This window comes from Megalobrama amblycephala, linkage group LG4 (genome assembly GCF_018812025.1).
Source record: "Megalobrama amblycephala isolate DHTTF-2021 linkage group LG4, ASM1881202v1, whole genome shotgun sequence".
Taxonomy (NCBI): Eukaryota; Metazoa; Chordata; class Actinopteri; order Cypriniformes; family Xenocyprididae; genus Megalobrama; species Megalobrama amblycephala.
Genome location: NC_063047.1, coordinates 53,535,915 through 53,553,030, shown reverse-complemented (window position 1 = coordinate 53,553,030; position 17,116 = coordinate 53,535,915). Strand labels below are relative to the sequence as shown.

Genomic DNA, 17,116 nt, shown 5'->3' with positions numbered 1-17,116 from the left:
TTTTGCATATTTTTGCATGTGTGTTTGTTTGTGGCTTGCATTTTTCCCTTAACCCTATTACATTGTTAATAGTTTTACATGGGGACGTGATGTAATATAAGCATTTACAGGTGCAACTGAATATATTGGTGTTTTTTCTCCTGTCAGGAAAAAAAATCACTGCTGAATGACCAAACATTTTCGAATGACCAAACACTAGAGTTGTGTGGTGGTGCTTGTCAACTCAGTTTAATTCCTGTCCAAATCTTTGGGTGTACATGCAGGAATTACTTAAAAGAAAATCAGTTTCTTTTTTTGCTTCAGAGAATAGAGAGCTGAATTAAACTATGGCCACATTCACACTGTAAAGTTTAAGGAATGTCATCAGGACATACAAGAAAAAAAGTAATTCTTGTGCACGATTTACTAATTCATTTTCTTGATTTACTAAATCGTCCAGATGATTTACTATTCCGTTCCCTCTATTTATAAATCGTACACATAATTTACTGTTTGGTTCCCTCAAATTAAAGATATGTTTAAAGAAAGTTTGGTAACACTTTACTTGAAGGGGTGTGCATAAGACTGACATGACACCTTCATAATCTTGACATGACACGTGTCATGAATATGAAGGAGGTTTTATGCATGTTTATGACAACTGTCATTAAGTGTCATTCACTCAATTATGTCATTTTTAATGCAAAGATGACATTGTTTGAGATGTCTTTGTTACGACAACTTGACATAAACCAATACATCATAACCTGTCAGTGTCTTTGTCATGACAACTTGACATTAGCAAAACATAACCTGTCATAAACATGACATAGCAGATTAATTATCAAACTTAAAAAACTACTTAGCTTTATGGCTTAACATTACATTACATTATTTTGGTAACATTTCAGTATAGGGAACACATATATAAACGATTAACTATGACTTTTCCCTCAATAAACTCTTAATTTACTGCTTATTATAGTTAATTGTTAGGTTTAGGTATTGGGTAGGATTAAGAATGTAGAAAAGATCATGCAGAATAAGGCATTAATATGTGCTTTATAAGTACTAATAAACAGCCAATATTTTAGCCATATGAATGCTAATAGAAATAAGCAACTAGTTAAAAGACCCTAAAATAAAGTGTTACCATTATTTTATAACAGTGTCATCTTTTTTAAGAAATTTGAAATTGTCTATTATCTGACCTTCTGTTGGAGGAAACAAAAAAAACATGAAATGAAAAATAGTTTATAGTTTACTTATTTGTCAGAGTATTGTCACTTAATGACATTTTAATGACAAGTTCAATTTGTACCACTGTAATTGAGCTCAAGATACATATTTATGACACTATTATAATGGCCTCATGACAGCCAATGTCAAAACCAACCACATGACAGTTTAATGTAATTTTAACCCATAAAGCTAAATGATGTCAAGTTGTCATGACAAAGACACTGACAGGTTATGATGTATTGGTTTATGTCAAGTTGTCATAACTCGGACATCTCAAACAATGTCATCTTTGCATTAAAAATGACATAACTGAGCGAATGACACTTAATGACAGTTGTCATAAACATTCATAAAACCTCCTTCATATTCATGACATGTGTCATGTCATGATTATGAAGGTGTCATGTCAGTCTTATGCACACCCCTTCAAGTAAAGTGTTACCGAAAGTTTTTGTCAGAGCCTTGTTATTCTTAATTTTGACATTCATTTTAATTTTTACACCAGACATATCGGTTCAACATATCGGTTATCTGTCTACTTGATCTGTAATTATCAGTGTCGGCATCGGCCCTGAAAAACCCATATCGGTCGACCCCTAAAATCTTGCGCATGATTTGCTATTTTGTTCCCTTGATTTGCTCAATTGTGCACACACGATTCACTAATTCCTTCCCTTGATTTAGCAATTCGATTTAGCAATTCGAGGGAACGAATTAGTAAATCATGCGCACGATTTAGCCTACTATTTTTTTCCTGCATATCATGTGTGGGGTTCCGTATGATTTAAATAGAATTTTGTGTAAAATAGAATAAAATGACTTCCTTTTCCACCTTTCAATTAATTGACATTTGAACATTTCATCACATTGAAGCAATGCAGATCTTCACAGACGTCATCCTGAGAAAAATATTACCATCCAAAAAGTGCTTTTGTTCTCATAATTGTAAATTCATTTGATACCCTTTCATATGATACACTTTCATAACTAATAAATATTGATGTACATGTCCAGTATTATGAACTGACTGACAGTCCAGTAAAATGATGTTCTCTCCTGCTTTATTTCAGATGCTGGATGTTTATGATTTGCTCAGCTTTGATAACCCTGATGGTGGAGTATGGAAACAAGGCTTTGATATCTCTTATCAGGCTGATGAATGGGACGCTGAGCCACTCCAAGTCTTTGTTGTGCCCCATTCACATAATGACCCTGGTGAGTCATAAAGTTTGTTGACCATTGTCATGTGTTTGTAGTCAGTGAGAATCACCGTTTAGTACACAGATGTGTTTATCTCAGGTGCTTTGGTCTGATGTTTGTATTTGAGGAATATTACAGATGTTTGTGATTGACGGCTGAAATTCGATTGGCTGCAGACACGAGTATGGGTTAAATTCAGGGATGTGTATGAGTAACTGACTAGTTGAGTAATTGTGCACAAACTAGTTGTCAGGATCAGGTTCTGTAATAAATGTACGGCTCAGGAAATGACTAATAATCCACACAATACACAGGAGAAACACAATGACATAACATAGATGACACTGAACAATGAACTGAATACACAGATAATTATGATAATTATGGGAACAGGTGTAAACTAATTAAGAACCAAGGAGATTAACTAGGAAATCAAACAGGCAGGCATCAAGATTTTAATAATGTATTAGTAAATGTTGAAATTAACATTAACACAGATTAATAAATGCTGTACTAGTGCAGTTCATTGTAAGGGTGGTCTGCCTACAGGGGTTCAGGCTGTAGGGTTGCTGAATGACTAAAGAAACGTTATCAGCAAGATGGTAGAAAACTGTACATTTCTTGTCTATTACCACCCACTGCAACTTATACCAACGACAGAAATAAGCGCAGTTATAATAACAAAATATGTGGGAGAGCTTTGCTATAGTGTGACGATGTTGTATTGCAATAGAGAGCACATTAATGTTAATACCAAATCAAAACTAGTTGCACATCATTTGTAATTAGAGTTTAATGACAATATCTGATTATGGTTACACTTCAAATAGTTACAAAATAGATGTATGAGATGATAAAATCATATACCATTAATCATACCCAGCATGTATGTAAAAAGTTCAAGTTTATCAAGTTTATTTTCTAAAATCAAAATAAAACTGAATGTTGCAATAAATCAAGATCGACACAACAACCTTTTAAACGTCTACAAACTCTCACGTCTCAGTTGAGCTCAAGTGCACAGAAAGGCCAAAAGTAAACCATTATCCTTCAATACGATCTTGTCAATATAGCGGATAAATTAAGCAATGGTAAGTAAAATTAAATATTCAAAGTATACTGTATGTGCTGGTTTGATCCTCATCACCAACTGCAGTCAATTCTTCATCTAATAAATAAAACACTTGCGATGAACTACCTGCTAATGCACTCAGATTTACGTAAAGTATCCTTGTTGACAAGTTTTGGGGGAGTGAATGCAAAACGCACAAGATATAGTACCTTCAATGCCCTTAGATGGCGATATCACTTCTTCATATCAGCTGCAGAAAATGTTAGGTGCCATGAAAAATATAATTTTTGTAATTGCATTACTCATCACAAATGTAGTGGAGTAAAAACTACATTTACTTGCTCAAAAATGTAGTCAAGTACACTGAAAAAATTTGAAGTAGGATTTACTTGATAAAAGCTTGGAAACAATTTTCACTCAGAAAAGGCTAGTAAAGTTACAAACATTTGCCAAGTAAAGCCTAAACATAATTATAAGTAGCTTTAATTAGAAATGTTTAAGTTAAGTTTACTTGGGAATTACCAGTAAATTTTATTGACTCTTTGTTTGTAAATTTTGCTTAAGTAAGGCTTATAAATATATTATGATTTATTGCTTTTTTATATAAGAGTCCATCACTGAAAAAAAAAAACAATATGTAAAATTTACTTTTGCACACATATTTAAGTCAACTTACACATGGAATTAAGTAAACTCTACTTAACTAAGTTAAGTAAAATTAGCAAAGAAAACAAGTCATTTTAAAGGTGCCATCGAATTAAAAATTGAATTTACCTTAGCATAGATGAATAACAAGAGTTCAGTACATGGAAATGACATACATTGAGTCTCAAACTCCATTGTTTCCTCCTTCTTATATAAATCTCATTTGTTTAAAAGACCTCCGAAGAACAGGCGAATCTAAACATAACACCGACTGTTACGTAACAGTCGGGGTGTACGCCCCCAATATTTGCATATGCCAGCTCATATTCTAGGCATTAGACAAGGGCAGCCAGTATTAACGTCTGGATGTGCACATCAGAATCATCAGACTAGGTTAGTGAGCAAGAACAATAGCGAAAAATGACAGATGGAGCAATAATAACTGACATGATCCATGATAACATGATATTTTCAGTGATATTTGTAAATTGTCTTCCTAAATGTTTCATTAGCATTGTTGCTAATGTACTGTTAAATGTGGTTAAAGTTACCATTGTTTCTTACTGTATTCACGGAGACACTTGCAGTCTGTATAATGCATAAACACAACTTCATTCTTTATAAATCTCTCCAACAGTGTGTAATGTTAGCTTTAGCCACAGAGCACTATCAAACTCATTCAGAATCAAATGTAAACATCCAAATAAATACTATACTGATAAATACTAATATCAATGTATGCATGACCAACACTTTGTAAAGATCCATTTTGAGGTTATATTAGCTTTGTGAACTTTGTGTTTGCTTTTTAATGCTGTCGAGAGCTCGCGGGGGCGGGGAGCGGGAGATTTAAAGGGGCCGTGCGCTTAATCGGTGCATATGTAATTATGGCTCAAAATAGGCAGATAAAAAATTCATTAAATAAAATGTATGGGGTATTTTGAGCTGAAACTTCACAGACACGTTCAGGGGACACCTTAGACTTATATTACATCTTTTGAAAAGGGGTTCTAGGGCACCTTTAACAGGTCGAACAATTTCTACTTAGTTGAAGTTTCCTTTGCAATACATTTTACTCAAACGATATACTTTTAAAGTGTATGCTTTACTTAGAAACATCTAAGTAAATAATACAATTAATATTATGTAGACATCATATCTACATTTCAGAATTATAATGTTGCACCTGAACACAGAGACCTCAATTGGTACACGATACACAATGACAGTAACATTCAATGGATCGTTTTTTTAGTGTGAATGTACCATTTTGAGTAGAAAATGAACTCCAAATGTCACAAAATGGCAAGTTACTAAACATAACCACAAAAGTGATGATAAAACAGTGTAAGTACAGCTGGAAAACAGTGAAAAATCGACCTCATTAATTATTCAAGGCCCAGTGCATGATGGGAACAGATCAGAATCAGAATAGTTTTACTTAATTTTATAATGTTGATATTTATGTTTTAATTTCTACAAGCTTAAATTGAGTACTAATATAGAATTTACTTAGTTTTTTAAATTCTTGCCTGAACTAACTTTTTGTTATTACATTTGTTTTTTCTGTAGTATTTACTTCACCATAAAATCATTTTTTACACTGTAGAGAATAAAAGTTGCTAATATCTTTGATACTCAGTACAACTACAAAATTAGCCAAAAAGATACTTAAGTACAGTAACTAATTACATTTACTCAATTACTTTACACCTCTGAAATAAGGGTACTTTCTAACCTCTTTGCACAATCTGTCGTCAATATAGGCTTAAATTGTCTTAAATTGTCTCTCCCAGGGCACAGTTGCCACCTTGTGGATAAACTAATTACTTAAAAAATAAGTTAAATGCGTATGTGCGACCTGCGCGTATAAAGTACAAAGGTACAAAAATTCGGCGATGCGCATACAATATGTAGATACGACGGCGCCGATGGCCTCATGGGCAGCTCGCCAACATGTAGTGCCAATGCGCTTCGGGCGAGTCCCAGCTCGTGGTTCTTTCCCGATCCCATCCCCCTCTCTCTCTCTCCCACTTCGCTTCCTGTCTAATCACTGTCCTATCATAATAAAGGCAAAACGCCAAAAATAAATCTTAAAAAAAAAACAATACGTGCATACTCTTCTGATGACGAAATTCACGTCACACGCACTGCAGCAGCTTATGTGCTTTTCATACATAATAAAACGTAATTTGGTGGCAAAAAACATGGAAATAATTTGTTGTTTTTATCCTATTTGTTTCCCATATTTATTTGATTGGTCATTGTCGTTGTGGGTTTTGGTTCTTTTGCTGTTGTAGGCTGTAAGGACCTTTGAAATAACTGAAATCATTTGGCAAAGTGATATGGAACTGTAATGCGGTCAAGACCTGCCTGGAGCTAATTTGGCCGTGGATTTCCCTGAAAATAATTGCACACCTTAGAACGTTCGTCAACCAATCAAATTCAAGCATTCAACAGCCCCGAAGTATAAACTGATAACTATATCTATCTGAAAAAAAAAATAAATCCACAAAATATAGTAATTTTCAATATTCAGCCTATATCTAGAAGTGCATATTGCATGTTCTTTGTGTGTCTGTGTGAATGAGCAGTGCAGTTTCGTCTACACATACTCAAGCACGCATGACTCTTCAGCATCTGTCATTTCACTGAACACATGAACTTCATCTCTAGAGCTGCTCACAGTCACTTCACAAGCATTTCACCATTTTATTTGAGAAAAAAACTATCGTCAAATACAAAATAAACTCAAAAATCATCTACAACCTGCCAAAATAAAAGTTTGATTTAACTTGAAGAAATTATGACAGAAATATTATTTTATTTCATAGTACTTCTCAAAGAATTATTATTGTTATTGTTATTTTTTTAAGGAATATCATACAACCAAGATATAGTTAATTTATATTGTGTTCAAGATATGTTGCGCAGCACCTTATGCGACAGAAAAAATGCAATTTTGTTGTAAATTAATTGTTCTAATTTCATTTGATTACATTATTAAATGCAGTGTGAGTAAATTGTCTTTAATTAATTTCATTAGGCATCAATTTGATGTTGAATTTGTATTAAATCATAAAAATCAGAACCCAGAAAAAAAAAGTAAAACAAAATTTGGTGAAAAAATAAAACAAATTTCATGGGGCCCTAAATTAAAAGGTAACTTTCTCTTGTGGAGTTTACTGGTAAACAAACAAGTTATTTTTTACATTTATAAGGTCCAATAAACGTTGATTGCTCTTCTTTCCCATTAATGATATGAAATGAATGTTGTGACACATATTTATAATAATATGTAAAAATATGTGAAAATATTTTTGGCCATACTGCCTAGTCCTAGTGCTACTGAGGATGTGTGCTTTCAGATATAAACATGTTTTGATTATTACTGGTGTGTTCAGTTCTTGTTTGAGTCATGCAAATAAAGTGGGATGGTATTTCAGAGTTTTTTTTTTTTTTTTACACTATCACAAGACTATATCTATAGTTGACTAAATTGTCCTTTTTGAGGTGAGAATAGTTTTCCAGGTGGATGAACGTCTGATTTTGTATTACCGACAAAATTCCTGTGTGTGGAATTTGCTATGTGTAAAACTGATTTACACCTGGTGTTAAGATCCGTCTTGTGAGGTCTGATCACAGGTAGCCAGACGAGACACCTGGTAGTATCAAGTTTCAAATCTCTTGTGACCATTCGGATTTCGAGGAGAGGGTCTTTAGTTTCATGACTGTATACATCAACCACAGTAAAGCGCTGAAAAAAATAAAAAAAAATGTGTGCCATTTTGTTTTAATTGTTTCACTGTTTCAACTGTTTCAACCCAAATATGCTTGATTTTTAATCTAAGCACAAATGAGATATTCCTAGTACAATTCTCCATTGATTTACTCTAAACTTTTATGTCTCTGCATGTTGATGTCAGACATACTGAAGAAGTTCAGTGAAATCTTATGCATGTACTGTATATAAATGTATGTTTCGATTTAGTAAGTTTTAAACCTCTCTTCAGCATAGTGGATGATTGACAGATGAGTAGCGGTCCCTCACTGCTATCAGGACAGATAGCTTTTACACTACAAATGTGATGTGGTCACATGCACTTATGACTATCACGGTGTTAGGAAACATATGGACCCTGTTTGACCAGTTGTGATTGGATCACCTGAGACAGATATTGATTCCAGGTGTAAACGGGGTCATAGTTACATCACGTCCCTTTCTGGTATCCTTGTGCTTATTGTGAGAAAGTTGCTATGACAGGACGTTCAAATACACTATATCATTTTACACATGAAAGGTCGATAAGTCTAATATTTACACAGCTATACTTAAAAAAAAAAGGGGAAAAAAGGCGGTCTCTGTTTTTTTTATTGGCTGGTTCCATGTTTGTCCATTGTAAGTGCCTTACTAAAACTGTGATTTTTAGCTTAAAAATAGCTAGGAATTGTAGAAATTATTTCTTGTGGTGATGAAAGATAATGCTGTTCTCTGAATATTCCTTTAGATCAACTGAATAGACTTGCCATTCTGTGTTTTCAAGGTATTTCAATAGCTCTGATAAACGAGAATTGATGTACCCTTCCTCTTCCGCCAAAGAGCTAAAAATGAAATGGCATTCTACAAAAACAGGAAATTTATTTACTTGACCTTCCCTTGTGAATTGCCAAGTGTGCAATTCATATTTTACATTCAACATGAGGAATGAACAAGAAGGAAATCATTGTCAGATATACAGCAGTCTGTCCAAAAATTAAATATGACAAGCATTACCTGAAGTTCTCCTACTTTGATTGTAGAATCTCATTTTTACATCTAGATTGTCTTTTATCTCTTTTAAAGGGATAGTTCACCAAAAATGAAAATTTGATGTTTATCTGCTTACCCTCAGGGCATCCAAGATGTAGGTGACTTTGTTTCTTCAGTAGAACACAAATGATGATTTTTCACTCCAGCCGCTGCCGTCTGTCAGCCAAATAATGCGAGTGGATGGGAACTCGAACAATAAGAGTCAAAAAAACATGCACAGACAAGTCCAAATTAAACCCTGTGGCTTGTGACGACACATTGATGTCCTAAGACACGAAACGATCGGTTTGTGCTAGAAACTGAACAGTATTTATATCATTTTTACCTCTAATACACCACTATGTCCAACTGTGTTCAGCACTCGTTTAGTAAGGTCTGATCACGCTCTGACAGCAGAAGTGATGTCTAGCACTCATTGAAGTATGTGTGCGAGACATCGCTGTCGTTGTCAGAGTGCGATCAGACCTTACTAAGCGAGTCCTGAACGCAGTTGGACACAGTGGTGTTTTAGAGGTAAAAAATGATACTGTTCGGTTTCTCGCACAAACCGATCGTTTTGTGTCTTAGGACATCAATGTGTCGTCACGAGCCGCAGGGTTTAATTTGGACTTGTCTATGCAAGTTTTATTTACTCTTATAGTAGAAGTTCCCATCCACTCGCATTATTTGACTGACAGACGGCAGCGGTTGGAGTTAAAAATCATCATTTGTGTTCTATTGAAGAAACAAAGTCACCTACATCTTGGATGCGCTGGGGGTAAGCAGATAAACATAAAATTTTCATTTTTGGGTGAACTATCCCTTTAATGTATGATTAAAGTTTCTTAATTGCAAGTATATGTGCTTTGTCAGAGTCTCTACATTAATCAAAGACAGCAGTTTGCAGAACTAGGGAATGCTTCAGCCAGGATTATTTTCAGCCATTATTTGTGAAAAATTTCAAGGTCAGTCCTGTCTTTAAGATCTCAGATGTTTCATCAAGAAAACACATTTATACACCTCTTCTATGATAAACATTTTTTTCTATTTCAGAATTTCCAATCATTTTGATATTTTGTAGAGCAAAAAATAAAAAAATATCTGGTTGGTTTAACCATTCTCAGGGAAAAAAAACCAAAAAACATAAAGAGTCTGTAATTCTCGAAAGAAAAGCGTTATGATTTATTTTGGCATAATGTTTGGCATTATTATTTCTTAAATAAGCAGTGAAGCAGTTTTGTGTAAAATATTATTAATATTGAAAGTAATCATTGCTGCAAGCCATTCTGTTGTCATGTTACAGGAAAACCATAAAACAGGAAATGATATTGCAAACAGAACCCCTGTTGACCCTCATGGCATGTTCACCTGATCCTGATATTTAGGAGGTTTTAACAGATGTGTTCAGCTTGATGAAGCGCAAGAGAATTCAGGGTCACAACAGGCCCGGCGCCACGAGGGGGAAAAAGGGGGCATTGCCCCTCAGATCTGATTTGTGCCCCCTCAGTTTCAATTTGTCCCCCCTCCACCCCCGAAATGGGATTGATTTTAACACTTTGAGTACGATTGCACCAGTGTGATTAGACATTTTGGTGCGTCACTGCTAAATTCAAACATGTTTTGTGCTTTGGCTGGCACTGAGCCAGAAAATGACGTGCTCAGTAAGTAGCCTACTATATATATATATATATATATATATATATATATATATATATATATATATATATATGTAGAGAGAGAGACATTTATAGTTTGTTAAATTCAAATTCCATGCACATATGTCTATGGAAGCTGCAAAAATAATCCTTTCAAATATAATTTTATGAATGTAAAAATTATGTATGAAACAATAAAGTTTACTCTACTCTTCTCCCAGTTCACTGGCCACTTACTTGTATGTATTTCGGTTAAAATGGGTGAATTTACGTGATGTAAATCTGACAGATCCTCTGATATACATTCTAAAATAATGGTCAAAGAAGCACTTTATCAGAGAAGGTTTTTCTAGGCAAACTGTCTTACAGATAAAACACAGCACACTGTCGGCATGCTAATTAAAGAGCCCGCCACATTAAAAATTTTTTTTAATAAATATTAAAGATAATAATAAAATCCTAACTACTCACTCAAGTGTGACTAGATTGTTTTTGGGTAACTACATGTCTTCCATCATGAACCTCTTCCAACTATTTTAAGCAAACATTACCAGGTGAATAAACATGCGATGTTCTCACTCTCTCTCTCTCTTTCCCTCTCTCTTTCTCACACACACACACACACACACACACACACACACAGGCAAATTGAACGGCTAGTAATGGTCATAAGCTGTAGCTGTTTGACTTCACTGAGTGCAGTTATATGCACGTTCTTTAACCGATTATTCTTAAAGTCCCCTGTGGTCAATACTTTTATCCCTTAAAACTGAAACCAAAATGACACATTTAAACATCGATTGGTTACAAGTTAGTTTGTGACATCAGAAACACCAGCAATTTCAAACCACTTTTTTTCACTGCAGTTTTAAATAGAAAATACTCAGCAATGGTGTTGACTTATGAATTTGCACGTGGTTTGTCTTAAAGCATATTAAAGCAAAACCCCACATAGACATACAAACGACATTAAAATTTTCACCACAGGGGTACTTTAACAAACGTGCGTAGTCATGTAAACTCATTAAACCGTTTTCCTTTATCGACGTAGAGCTAGATTTTTGCACGTTACCCCAATTTCGGCATGTAAACACCTTAACTTGCGTTCTGTGGGCTTATTGAAGTGCAAGGTTTTCGTGGTAGGGGGTGAGAAATATATCGCGAACTCAGAATTTTTCTTCACCCAAGAAATATAAAAAGTGTTTGTTCTCATCTCGTGCAGCCAAAGGACAAGTAGTACAGTTGTAGAAAGTTCAAAAATGAGAGGAGAATGAGTCTGTGAAACATTTTGTAACTCTCTGGTGGTTTTAATGCTTTATTTAACATCACAACACACAAAATAAATAGAATACTCTTAGTGAAATACACCACCTGGTAATAACCTGTTTTTTAATACAGTCTTGTAAACGTGGTTTAACTGCATTGCCAGGTTACTGATTTGCATGTAAACCAGTACATTTTTTAATTAACTGGTTTTTGATAGATATCAGCATGTTGGCGTACGTGTAAAACATGTGTAAACATGCTCATTGTTAGCGTGTTTGGTAACCTGACCTGTCCCGTTTTTCTTCAGTCAACATTTCCCTCATGTGTACATTGTTGTTTCTTGTCAAAATGTCGATTTAAAAAAGGAAACAAAAACATGTGCAAAAACAGACTTGCATTTAATTCATAATCAACTTTTAATTTATATTTATGTAATTATGTAATATACTGTATTTGTTATCATTTAGTTGGAGAGCAGCTCGTTAGTCCCCTCAAAATAAACCAATGCTTTAAGTGGAGAAATCTGGTTCTTGGAAGGTGATGTTGTGTTTCCTGTTAAATGTCGTTATGTGATGTTTATGGTAAAGGATCTGTAGCAACTGTCAGTTATGGTCTTGCTTAAATACATTCTCCTATGCCAGTTTAATGTCTTTAGACAGCTGTAAGTACATCTCTAGTTATTAGGATTAGTTTTCTCAATAATGTTTGATTTGCGATTATTAAAACTTGATGCCTGTCATTTCATGCTTATGCACATTTCATGTGGGATTAAAATATCTGTAATTATTACTAAAGTAGGCGTGTTTCTGTTTGCAAGGTGTAAGTTTGCATAAATAGTTAAAGACTGTGGGAGTGTTTGCGAAATGTCTTTTTGTTTGCAATTTCGTTTGGCTCCGATTGTGGTGCAGATATTACACACTTCACTTTTAAATATTTGCCGGTTTTCATTTAAGACTTCAAACTTGTATTGCTTGTCGACCTGAGTTTGTAACATTGATACTATATATTATATATTGCGTCAATAGTTTAACAATGAATTATTGTACATTTGCACTAGCAACCAGACACTATAGCAATCATCACAGGTTCTTCCTGCTTCCTGTATTACCAAACATTCCACTTTTTTCCCCTTTCCTTTCTGTTTTTTTTAATACAAAAATTCAGTACTGTCTTACTGAATGTGGTGATGCTAGTGTACACTACATACACTTATATATTGATATACACTACAGCTCAAAAGTTTGATGTCAGTACGATTTTTTTTTTGGGGGGGGGGGATGGGAATGTAAATTGATAAATACATATTACAAAAATTCAATTTCAAATAATTGCTGCTCTTTTGAACTTTCAATTTATTAATTAAAATTCATCAAATCCTATAAAATGTATAAAAATGTATGTTTCTGAAGGATCATGTGACACTGAAGACTGGTGTAATGGCTGCTGAACATTCAGCTTTGCCATCACACAAATCTGACATTTTACTATATATATATATATATATATATATATATATATATATATATATATATATATAGTATATTGTATTATTATTATTATTTTTTTTACTGTTTTTACTGTATTTTGGTCAAATAAATGTAGCCTTTATGAAAATTTTTTTTCTTTAAAAATTCTTGCAACCCCAAACTTTTGAATGTCAGGTTTTATACCATGAAATATATTAATGAATGAGTACCATATTCATATACCACAACATGTTCATGTTATCTCAAACTATAATGGTACTGTACATGTCCAAAAATATGCTGATACCATGAAGCCCTGTAAAGATGTAATCTACACATTTTTTTTGTTGCACCTATTACTTTTTTCTTGGATTGAAAACAAAATGAGATATTTTGCAGAATATTGGAGTTGTTCTTTTCCATACACTGAAAATGAATGGTAACTACGGTTGTTCCTGATCCCCGTTCGCTGTCATTTAATGGCTTAGACATTCTGCTGAACATCTCCTTTTGTGTTCCACAGAAGAAAGAATGGTTTGGAATGAAATGAGAGTGAATAAATGATGACAGAATAAAAATTTTTGAGTTAAAACCATTTTAAATATCAAGTCATTAATAACATAATCTCAGCAACTTCTGACAAGTTTGCGTTATGTTCTGCTCAGGCTGGTTGAAGACGTTCGATGACTACTATCGGGACCAGACACAACACATTCTCAACAACATGGTGGTGAAATTACACGAAGACAGTCGGCGAAAAATGATCTGGTCTGAGATCTCATATTTTTCAAAATGGTGGGACAACATCGACGATCAGAAACGAGATGCTGTCAGGAGGTGAGGCTTTTCTCTGTTGTTAATATCCATTCATCCTCATGCGTTGGTGTAATTTATGGATTAATTATTGCAGCGTTCACACACACACACACAGGTCTGGTATAAGCAAGACTGGGAGATGTGAAGGAGTTTTGGAGGACTCCATTGTGCTTTTGGTCCCATTTTAATTAAGCTCAAAGTTTGTACTTTATTGCCTAGCTCTCAGATGATGGTTTATGTGCAAAAATGAAACAACAACAAAATTAAGTCCAGACATTGGTATGATACAAACATACTATGTTTTAATAATGGTAATGACACCAAATTTAGATTCTAGTATATATATTTTCATAACCATTTTTTTTCCAAAAATGTATACAATGTGCTGTTTACCTGTCAAAAGTTTGGAAACATCACAATTGTTTTTGAAAGAAGTATCTTATGCTCCCTATTAAGACTATATTTATTTAATCAAAAATACAGTAAAAACAGTAATATTGTGAAATATTATTTAAAATAATTGTTTTATGTTTTAATAAATTAAAAAATTTAATTTATTCCTGTGATGACAAAGCTGAATTTTCAGCATCATTACTCCAGTCTTCAGTGTCACATGATCCTTCAGAAATATGATAATATGCATATTTTAATATTCTTAATTGATCAAAAGCGACAGTGAAGATATTTATAATGATACAAAAGATTTCTATTTAATAAATGCGAATAAATGCTGTTCATTGAACTTTCTATTCATCAAAGAATCCTAAAAAAGGTATCACCATTTCCACAAAAACTTTAAGCAACTGTTTTCCAATATTGATGATAATAAAACATGTTACCTGAGCACCAAATCAGCATATTAGAATGATTTCTGAAGGATCATGTGACACTGAAGACTGGAGTAATGATGCTGAAAATTCAGCTTTGCCATTACAGAGAGAAAAAAAAAATATATATTTTTAATTTTTTTTTTTTTTTTATGAAATAAATTCAGCATTGGTGAGCATAAGAGACTTCTTTCTAAAACATTAAAAAATTGTAACGTTTCCAAACTTTTGACAGGTACTGTACATATGATTACTAGGTCAACAACACTGTCACAGGAGAAGATGGGCTATAAATGCATGTCAAATATACAGAACTGGTCGTGTTCATTGTTGAACTACCCTTGGGGAAAAGACTCAAATGCCATGTGGAAATGTAATAAACATTTCTGCTGTGGGTTTGAATTCCAATTAGAGATCTTTCAAAATGGCCTGAGGTGGAGGCTGAAGTCAAATGAAAAATCCAACGCCAATATTTATTCATTATTGATTTGATGCACAGAAAGAGTTTGAAGCAAGCGAGCTCTATTCTTTTTGAACATTTGCCCCTCCTCCCCGTTTATTTCCAAGATGGCCTTGGCTGACTCCAAATCAAGATTTTTGGCAGGCATGAGCAGGTTTTATTTCATTTTATATCAGCCGAATCAAGGTCTAGCATAATGATTCAATTTCTTTTACTGCCACATATATGAAGGTGTATCTTCAGAATAAATCAAGTTGTCTGTGCTCAGGAGTCTACTCAGGAAAATAGGAACTGTAGATAAGTCCATAAATTCCAATATATGCTGGCATATATATATATATATATATATATATATATATATATATATATATATATATATATATATATATATATATACTGTTTATATATAAATTGTAGAATTGGAAATGAGACTTTTCAAATATTTCATATGCTGCTAATCGATGAGCATGTGAACATAGTTTCAAATTGTCCTAACCTCACCTGAATCTCAATTTCATGTAACTTGATATAGGAAGCATTCAGAAACTCATATTCCATCGTCTAAATTGCAGCTGTAGTCTAAAATGAACCAAATATGTCTTAAATGATGGTGAAAGGGTCATAGTAGGGTCAGAGTCAACATACAATGATGCTCGTCATCCATTACTTGGTATGTCTGAGTAAAGTTATTACTTTTTTTTTCTTCCATTTTTCGAAAAACATGCATTGCATCGTGCATAGTAAGACCAGGAACATATATAAGACCAGGGGCCAGTTGCATAACTTAGCCATTATGTTAAAGGGGACCTATTATGTCCCTTTTCACAAGATGTAATATAAGTCTCTGATGTCCGCAGAATGTGTTTCAGCTCAAAATACTCCACAGACCATTTATTATAGCTTGTCAAATTTGCCCCTATTTGGGTGTGAGCAAAACACGCCATTTTTGTGTGTGTCCTTTTAAAGGGATAGTTCACCCAAAAATGAATATTGATGTTTATCTGCTTACCCCCAGGGTATTCAAGATGTAGGTGACTTTGTTTCTTCAGTAGAATACAAATGCTGATTTTTAACTCCAACTGTTGCAATCTGTCAGTAGTATAATGGGTGGCAATGGTAACAAAATCTATGAGAGTAAAAAAAACATGCACAGACAAATCCACATTAAACCCTGCGGCTCGTGACGACACATTGATGTCCTAAGACACGAAACGATCAGTTTGTGTGAGAAACAGAACAGTATTTATATAATTTTTTACCTCTAATACACCACTACTGTATGTCCAACTGCCGGAGCGCACGCACGGCATCCGGTGCGTGAGGTGTATATGCGCTTTGGCGTAGTTTAAACATGAAGCCTGTAGTACAACAATTGTTATACAAACGGAAGTAAACTACTAAAAAACATGGTTTTATTACATCAAACCTCCATTTTATAAATGATGTTTATAAAAACACCTACATCTTGGATGCCCTGGGTGTAAGCAGATAAAACATCAAATTTTCATTTTAAAATTAGGTATCCCTTTAAATGCAAATGAGCTGCTGCGGAGCTTTAATAGCTTGCACTTTGGTTGCTCAACAACAACAAAACTGGAGAACATCATGCAGCCAAAATGAGGATTGTCAGTAACGGTGTTCAGCCTTACATTGTTCAAACTAGAGTCGGACACTGATGGAGAGTATTCAGGAAGAAGTT

The 17,116-nt window shown here is 34.0% G+C and overlaps 1 protein-coding gene across 1 annotated transcript in view; it reads left to right on the top strand.

Annotated features, from left to right (window-relative positions):
* Window positions 1-17,116, top strand: part of man2a1 (mannosidase, alpha, class 2A, member 1) — a 90,033-nt gene that overhangs the window by 6,315 nt on the left and 66,602 nt on the right. Inside the window, exons 3-4 of the mRNA XM_048189979.1 lie at window positions 2,292-2,436; window positions 13,980-14,151. Coding sequence (XP_048045936.1) covers window positions 2,292-2,436; window positions 13,980-14,151 — 317 coding nt within the window. The remainder of the gene's footprint in view (window positions 1-2,291; window positions 2,437-13,979; window positions 14,152-17,116) is intronic.